The sequence below is a fragment of the Lygodium microphyllum genome, chromosome 25 (assembly GCF_053477565.2).
Source record: "Lygodium microphyllum isolate KBCC chromosome 25, Lygodium_microphyllum_v1.1.10, whole genome shotgun sequence".
Taxonomy (NCBI): domain Eukaryota; kingdom Viridiplantae; phylum Streptophyta; class Polypodiopsida; order Schizaeales; family Lygodiaceae; genus Lygodium; species Lygodium microphyllum.
The window spans coordinates 47,180,838-47,190,532 of record NC_141159.1 but is presented as its reverse complement, the minus strand read 5'-3'; the positions used below and the strand labels follow the sequence as shown (position 1 = coordinate 47,190,532).

General features: G+C 42.7%; 1 protein-coding gene across 1 annotated transcript; it reads left to right on the top strand.

Annotated features, from left to right (window-relative positions):
• Window positions 1–8,641: 8,641 nt before the first annotated feature.
• On the top strand, window positions 8,642–9,213 carry LOC148014180 (uncharacterized). Its single transcript, XM_087666531.1, has one exon. The coding sequence runs from the start codon at window positions 8,653–8,655 to the stop codon at window positions 9,211–9,213; it is 561 nt and encodes a 186-aa protein (XP_087522657.1). The 5' UTR covers window positions 8,642–8,652.
• The last annotated feature ends 482 nt before the right edge of the window (window positions 9,214–9,695 follow it).

Here is a 9,695-nt window from a genome sequence, read left to right as displayed (position 1 = left end):
CGTCATGATAGGTCCACACCCTATTACCCCAGAGCCAACGGCCAAGTTGAAGTTACCAATCGCATCCTCTGCTCGATTCTCACAAGAACGATAGCCGCGCGTCATCGTGATTGGGATGATCGATCTACATAAGCCCTATGGGCATACTGAACCTCCCATAAGGCTGCTACAATACAAACTTGTTTCCAACTGGTATATGGTACAGAAGTTGTCTTCCCTGTTGAACTCGAGCTACCCTCTCTGTGCATGGCTATCAAAGATCGCTTGGAAGATGGCAAGTCATTGCAACAGCGTCTCTTGCACTTGGAATGTCTCGATGAGACTCGTAGGATAATGCTACAGTGCATGGAAGCCACGTAAGCTCACAGAAAGGCCTATCATGACATCTTCAACAAGCACGGAAGGAGTTGAAGGAAGGTGACTTAGTCTTAGCTTATGATTCCCGATTTGGTAAGTTTCCAGGCAAGCTTCAATAATGCTGGATGGACCCTTATAAGGTACTTGCTGTCAACCCTAATGGCTCCAGCAAACAAATGACACTTTGGATGATCCCTTCCTGATTAATTGCTATCACCTCAAGAAGTCTTACTCTCCTTGGGAATCCTGACAATCACCATCGATAGCTTCCTCATTCCTTACACGACGGTCAATACGGCTTTACCTAATGCTCCTAATAATCCTCTTGCTAATCCTGATGATGTGGTTTTGCTCTATTAGCCCCTCACAGCCACCTTTTCCTCTTTCTTGGCTTCCTTTTTGTCTAATGCATCAGAGGTGGCAAGGATGGTTTTGATACATGGCATTCTTGCCATTCTACTCTTCAAAAACAATAAGAGAAAAAAAGAAAATAAAAGTATATTGATCATGGGAGAAAAGGACTTAGGTCCCTGTCATGCCGACCTATTCTTCGAGAAAAGGTGGAAACATCCTTGGGAGTAGGGCAAAAGAAAAGAAATAATAATAATAATAATAATAATAAACATTAATTTAAAAAAACAAAACTATTATGAGAGAAAATGAAAAAAATTCCCTATCATGACAAGCCTTGTTCTAAGAAAAGGTGGCACACACCCTCGGATGGGAAGTTGGTTGCAGAAAAGGTGGTAACACCCTGCTGTCTAGGACAACTGAATCTCTAGTAGAACTCCTGTAGCAAACGTTCCCAAGCCACCTCCCTTGGTGTGCTAAATCCTGTAACCCCATCAATGCTTCTAATTCCTCCAACATACGATATTTTTAATATGCAATCCAAGTAGTACTGGACGTGTTGGCTACCTCCCTGGGTACGCCTCTTCATCAACCAATCCATGTTGACATGATCAACCAGACGAAGTTGATCTTCATCAACCTAGAGCGATGTGAGTTTTCATCCTAACCAAATGGGGATGTGAGTATGGGCTGCCCTTTGTATTCATCAACCGAATGTGAGACAGAGGGTGGAGTGAGTAACATGTCCTTGTCCTTTATATCCAACAAAGAGGTGAGATGTGTGAATGGAGAGTTGCATGCACGAGATGGGCCTCTCAATGCACAAAGCACAAAATTATTCTTGTGCATGGCACTATAAGGCTCCCTGGCCTTCCTTCTTGAACCGTATGCCAACACATGGCAGGATGCACTATTGCACCATCAATTGTGTACAAGGCATACACCTTCTACACAAGTGACAGTGAGGATAACATCAATGGGTTTAAGGAACCCGCTGCCCTCCTGTATCTATCAATAGAGCATAAGATAGAGGGAGGGCTCAATGTGATTGATGTTTCCTCAGACACTTATTGAGATATGCAGATTGAGGGACATTACGACACTTGCGTCAGGTACATTCTTGTTTCCATGTGCACACATGAGACGGGTCTCTACCATCACCCCAGGACACATCATCCTATTTTGTACACTGCACTACAAGGCTCCCTGGCCTTCTTGCTTGCACCTATGCCAAACGAGGTTGGACACACTAATGTACCATCAACTATACATACCGGCATACTCCCTCTGAACCATCTTCTTTGTCGATATCTAAACCGAGTATGAGACTAGGTTTCCATCATTATTCAAATAGAGTGATGTCCTTTGTGAGGCGAGTGATTGTTATTTCATTCCATTTGAGTGACTATGAGCCGAGTGCAATATCCTTCGCCATCGACGATTTTCCATGATTCCCTCACCAATGCTACCCCTATGTGCTACTGTGTGGTCCCTACTACGCTGGGCATGTGATATGAAGACACTTTGGTATCTCCTGTGCAACCAACTGTGACACTCGACAATGAACTTCAATTCTCGGCAACATTGGGCCAAGGTTTTCTAGCCCTATACCTTCTGTTTCTCAGTGTGTGATGGTCATGTTTTTTTAAAGTGTGGGGACATCATCAATTGTTCTGATGTATGGTTCTAGGTCCTTGTTACTCGATTTACCCTTCATGTTAAGGTCTTAAGTGTGGGGATGCGTCCCTGTATATCTATGTTGCATATTCTTATGCATCTACCATGATCTTATCATGCATGTATGCCATGTCATGCTTTTACTCTAATGGGGTCCCTACCCCACCCACCCGTCCTTCTTCACCCCCTTCCTGAGGACGTTCCTTCTCAGTTTCCCTTTATCCCTTATTTTGATGTTTTTCCATGTGAACACATCCTACATTCACCAGAACCCACATCCACCCATATAGCCCTATTTGTCCCTTCAAATCGGCCACTTTTTGTTTTATAGCCCCCTATTCCGAGTCATGGATCATGTGTTATTAAATTTTCAAGAATTTTTTACCTATTTCACGTTTTTCCATGCACACGTGCCTTTTTCATAATGGAACTACACTCTAATATGACAACCCTAACCTACACCTTTCCATGGATATTTTTTATTTTTATTGCCTATCATTCTGATGTACGATTTGTCCAATATTACTTTTTCTGTAATTTTGAGTATTTTTATATGTGTTTTTGACTTTTTTCCATGTGAACCTACCTTAATCACCTCAGAACTTAATTTTGATTGAGTACCCATGTTTGTATTGGTCCCCTGCATGATTTTCCCTTTTCCCCCCTCCTAATCCAGTCTATCGATTTTATTTTATTACTTTTTTTGTGTGTTTCTATATTCTCTTTTTTTTCATGTGAATGTCCCCCTAATGCCCTCATAACTGTATTTTGACTAAACAAACCTATTCCACTCACTTCCCTTGACATTTTTCATATTCGAAGCCCTCCGTTCCAATACACAAATTTCTTTGTATTAATTTTTTACTCCGCTTTTATTTGTATTTTTGCGATTTTTCTCATGCAAACGCATTGTACTATCCTCGGACCCTCGTTTGACATTACCCATCCTATCTACCTATTCCTAGGACGTTTTCCATGTTCACTTCATGGAGTTTCGACCGTCGGATCTTTTCATATTAATTTTCATTTTCCATTTCGAGTATATTTTTATGGTTTTTTTCCACGTGAACATGTCCTCTCTTTGTCGAAATGGCATTCTGATGTAATAGGCCTATCCAACACATCGTTCTGCATATTTTTCCTTCTTTCCGCACTTCGTTCCGACGGACGGATTTTCTAGAACTAATTTTCGTCTCATTTTGCATCCCGACGTCGTGCGGTTTTGTGCATGAACGCCCTCATTTCCATCTTTCAACGTATGTGTCACGTTTGTCCTATCGTCGTCCATCCCTGCGCATGCCGGCACCCGCTAAATATTCCCGGTAAGGTAAATTCTTTTACCCCCTGCCCATGCGCACATGCGCGGGACAAGAGGGATGTTTGTCTTTTATTATTATTATTATTATTAAATTACATTTATTTATTAAAAAAACATTTCCCCCCTAACTACCCCTCCCAGTCCCCTCACCTTCCCATTTTTCTCTTCTCTCTCCTCTCTCTCTTTCTTTCTTTCTCTCTCTTTCTTTCTCTCTCCCCGACCCCTCTCTCACTCTCTCCCCTCCTTCCCCACCTCCACCTACTCTTGCTCCCTTCTTTCTCCTGCTCCTCCCTCCCCTTCTATTTCTCCCTCCTCCTCCTCCTCCTCCTCCTCTTCCATCCCCTCCCTCCTCGCATGCAATGTCCGCTCCCTCCCTCCCCACTGCCTGTGGCCGCCTCCCTCCCTACCCGCAACACACTGCGCCATGCCCACCCGCTGCCCCAGGCCTCTCCACCCACCTCCACCCTTGACCACCACACCTCCCTCCCCGCCTACCACCGTAGCCTCTACCTCCCCCTCCTCCATCTCCTCCCCCTCCCCCTCCACCACCTCCTTCCCCCTCCTCCACCCATTCACACCCTTCCCACCACCCCCACAGAAACCCCCCGTAGGTTCCCCCTTCCCACCCAAACCACACCAAAGAAGATGCAAAGACAAACAAAACAACACCCTACCCCCCCTCCATCTCCTCCCCCTCCACCACCTCCTTCTTCCTCGTCCACCCGTTCACACCCTTCCCACCACCCCCCACAGAACCCCCCTTCCCACCCAAACCACACAAAAGAAGATGCAGGTCCCCCCTTCCCACCCGAACCACCCCCCACAGAAACCCCCCCCGCAGGTCCCCCCTTCCCACCCGAATCACACCAAAGAAGATGCAAAGACAAACAAAACAACACCCTTACCCCCCACATGCATCTTTCACACCCCGCACCCTTTTGATTCTGAGTTCTACCTTCCGCCTCTATGTTGACACCCCGTGGCATCGTCCTTGCGGCCGTTTGCATGTTGGTGCGAGTTTTGGACTTTTTGCATGCGAAAAGTGCTCATTCACACGTGAGGACAGGCATCTCGTTTTGCTCATGCCACGAAGTTGTTGTTCGCACGCAGCTGCTATCGGGTCCTCACTATCCCGAATTTGATTATTTTAATCCCATAAATTAGAAAACCTATAAATTTCATTAATTTTTTTTGCAAAATGTGTAAAATTCATTCAAATGTTGAAAATGAAAATAAAATAGAAAATCTAGAAATTTCCTAAAATTTAAACACAACTTCCTTCAGGTTTTTTACCATTCTATACATATAGAAAATTTAAACACTTGAAAATATTTTGAAAATTTTGTATAATTTCTAGCAACTGATAATACCATTAAAAAACATAGAAAATCTCATTAAATCATAAAATTCCATTAAATCCTTTAAAAATTAGTGAAAATCCCAAGAAATTTCCATAAATTCTTTAAAAAATCATATTCCATTATGGTCAATTGACATGAGTTGAATGTCAGAGAGAGAAATAGGAGAGAGAATACTGCAGAGGAGAGAGAAAGACTAGATTTAGAGAGAGAAAGACAAGAAAGAAGGGGAAGCCATAGAAGCTGTGAGCAAGAAGGGAGAGAAAGTCTGTAATTATATTAATGTATCAAAAAGATATGTAAAATTACATGTCCTCTCCTTTTATACCAATGTCAGTGTGACATGGCATAATATCAATGTTATTTACACTAATTCCTTATTCTCATCTTCTTACAATCCATCCCCACTCAAAATGAAGGTTTTTGTCCTCAAAAACAAATATCGGACAGCATTACAAGTGGTAAAGGAAAAGATTACCTAATACTCAATAGTAGTACTAATCTATACAGAAGGTCAAAATCAACCTATAGCCACCCGGATCAAAAGGAAAAGTTGTATCATTGCCATGCATTGGATCAACTTTCATAATATCGAAATCAAATACTGCTGGAAGCATGATCATCATGATGGTACTCACTAACGAAGTTACCATTGCATGATGATCATCCAAATCCACATGCTGTCCATGATCTGCCTTCTTGAACTGAACTTCTTGTTGTGGACTCGTACCAAAATGGTCTTCAACAAGATGTTCTCCATCATTTGCATCATAATATTCAAATACTAAGAATATTTTGGCAGACTTTGCCCTGCATGTGGCTTGGTAATTACAAGATAGTGGCTTAGCACATCGATAGCATAAGCCCGCAGCATGCAATTCCCTATCGTATCACTAATAAGGTGTCCAACACGTTTAGCCTTAGATAGCAATTTACACACCTGTTCATCACCATTGGTCAGCTCTATAATAGTTTTGACATGCTGCTCATGGTCATCTTGCTACTCATGTATAACAGATGGCTGTCCATGCTCATCATGTACAACAAATGGATGTCCATACTCATGACCATATTGCTTATGCTGTCCATACTGCATATGGTGATAATAGCCCTGCTGCACATCAGACGAACAGTTTGGTTGAGCATATGCATTTGCTTCTACTGATGTATGCTGCTCACATACATAAGCATGCTACCTTTGATCATTAGTCCCACAGCATTGGTCATAATCACTTGCTTGTTGTTGATCAAAGCTAGAAGTGCACTGATAAGCATAACCATTTCTGTCACATCCATAAGAACTGGGCTGATCAACCAAGAGAGCTTCACAAGTATAATCATAACTATTTTGCTGAAGAGACGGATGCTCATAAGCATAAGCATGTTGACCATAATAGCCATTTTGCTGCCAAGGTTCAATGGAATGATACTCTGCATTATGATATGGTACGTCATATTTATAAGCGTTAACATGATGTCCATATGTACTTGCATACTGCTCATATTCATTTACATGTTGTTGCTGTTCATATTCATAAGATGCATGTAGATCATAGTGTGTACCATCAGCACATACATGTTGTCCATAAGCATAAGCATTTGATTCAGGTCTTGCTGTTTTTTCCATAACCGCCTTTATAACAGCAATACATTGATCAGTCAAAACTCCAAGTTTGTCAATTCTAGCCTGTGTTTGAAGCCAACCTTGTTCACTACAGCTGGAGCTACTGATCTCAGCTGCCATTGCAGTCAAGTTGAAGAGATATGTTGTTCCTTGAAAAATATAAGTCCAAATAAGGTGTATGATGGCTTGACTCGAAGGTTAGGATGTCTAGTATCAAGTAGAAATCCTGGTTTGAATTTAGGAGTAGCAATACCCCTCTCTGTTTAAGAATTTCCAGAACTGTCCACAGTGAACTGCTAGTGAACTGTCGGTACTAAATAGGCTCTAGCTCGAGAAATATGTGTCCAAAAGAGACACTTGATGGCTCCACTCGAAGCTTATGATGTGTAGTATCACTTCCAATTGTTCCTTTGTCGTTAGAATGATGCTACTAATTTCTGTAGCAACTTTTCCAAATCTGTCCCTGTTTGGACTGCACCCTGTTTAGCACTGTAATGACCCTATTTTGCCTCGTAATCATTACCTTTCATCCAATTACTTGAGCTTGCTTGATGAACTCCTCAAAGACAATCTTGTAGTAAGAACGCTTGAACCAAAATAGTAGTATATCCCAACACCATACTCTACTCAATAATGCTCCAATGGTTCTCCATGAACCATAGCTTGTTGAAGAAGAACCAAATGCTTATCCCCTATGCTGAAACATTGCTGAATCTCTGGACAATGAGACTTCTTCAGTGTATACAGATTCCAAAGCCACAATCTGCTAAAAATACTATTCCAACCACGGGATCGATCTTTGCAAGTCGTTGGGGAGGAGTGAAACTCAAATCACTCCAGTCCCAAGCAAACCAGGACTCTTCTTCAAGCCAAGAAGATGAAGATGAAGTTGATCTCAGTAGTGAAGAAGATACTAGTGCAGATGATGACACAGATGGCATGTACAACTCTAGCCTCCACAATGCATCCAACCATCTTTCCCGTCTATGTTCACCCACTATAGTTTGCTGGTCGTTCCTCAGAAGAAAAGCTAGCAGAACTGAGGACAAAGCTGCTTCAAGAAACGACTTATGTGATTGTTATCAATGCCCGAGTCTAACTTCTCTGCAACTTCAATGGAAAGATCAAACATTAGACACAAAACAACCTTTTCATCTGAAAATGTTACAGGATTGATTCCAGTAACGATTGGGGAAGCAAGAGCTGATGCAGCAATGAATGCACAGGCTTTCTCAGCAGAGAATTCACTGTACAATGTTTGCTCGAGGATATTTGACATGCGAACTTCAATGACCCTGAAGAGGATACGGCTACAACAAGCTAGACAGGCTCATAAAAGCGCCTCCAGATAAGGGAGACACTCTTGAGAAGAGATGGCCTCGTTCCAATAGGCATTCAAAGAGTGAACACCAAGGAATGTCATGCAAAGGGTAGTTGAAAAGGGTAACAAGCTTGGAAGTGAACCGGAGGCTGTTGTTTAGTCTGAAGGGCTACAGGATGATCCTTCTGAAGGTGCATGTAAAGTGTGTGGGCTGAAGGCTGGGACAGACCATATTGTTTGCATGCAGTGTAATGCCCAGTTTCACACTTACTGTACAGCTTCTCGCTCAAAAAGTCTCCCTTCAGCTAAGTGGCTTTGTCATGCTTGTTCTGCAACGTCTGTAGTTTCAGATGAGATTGAACATGCTGATGAGGGTCAAGGTTGTACTCCATCAAGTGACCAGCCTGATGTTGAGAAGTCCCTGGCTCCTGTGGAAGATGAATCTCCTGACCTGAAGAGGATGGTCGAAACAATTCTGCAGGGGTTCCTCTCTCTCCAGATCATCCTGTTGTTCGATAGGCTCCAGCTAACATCTCCATCAACTGTTGTCCTTTTAAAGCCAGGAATCGACAGGCCACACAACATAATTTTTTTGTGAGCCACCAGAAACAGCTATCGTAACTTTCCCTTGTACACTAACATAAGAATGCTTCCAGATGGAGCACCCATTGTATGCAATTATAAGGGTTGCAGGCCCTTAACACCTGCTGAGTGTAGAATGGTTGGACTCTCAGGTACATCAAACTCCACTGATGTACACGATACCGTTAGGTGGAAGGGTGAAGGCAAGGCTACTGTGCCCGATGTTTATAATGCTGAGCGTCATTACCAGTCCCTGCTGCAAGAAGATCCTGATAATCCTTTACTTCTGAGGAATTATGCACAATACTTGTATGAGGCTAAAGGTAATGTACGGAAAGCTGAAGAATACTATGAGAGGGCCATCTTAGCATGTCGAAACGATGGTGAAGTATTATCACAGTATGTGAAATTACAATGGGATGCGCACAAAGATCAAGATCGTGCAGAGGACTACTTTGAACAAGCTGTACAAGCTTCCCCAGATGACTACTATGTCTTGGGATCTTATGCCTCGTTTCTATGGGAATCTGAGGAGAACAAAGACAGTGAACCTGCATCTCTTGCTAACCCACCTACCTTGGGGACTTCCATGCGACCTTCACCAGACCACAATCTTTTCCAGTAAAAGCAACCAATGTGAGTGCTGACAAGATTTCTGCAATTACTTTAAGATGATTGTACGCATCAGTTCTTCTGCCTTCTGTCAAGGCTAATGCTTTTGTCAAAACGTCACCAAGCAGTTTCAGTAGATTTTGCAGTCCAAAAGTATCTGGTTGCTTGCTTGGAAACTTCCATCTCTTCTGAGGCAAACGAACTCAGCCTCAGTGAACATTCTGAATTCTAGAGTCCTTCTGTATACTTCAACTTTCCCATTTGAGCTCCACGGTGCTTCTTTGGTAGTGCCTTCCACAGGTGGCAGGAGAAAGAGACGATCAAACAGTGGCAAGGGTTTGATTGATGGAGCTTCAGATTTCTGGATGTGCCTTTCTGGCAGCAGCTCCACAGCTTTCAAACCGTTATATTACAGGTCGTCACCTCCCAGACAAAGCAATAGATATTGTGGATGAAGCCTGTGCTAACGTGAGGGTTCAACTTGATAGCCAACCA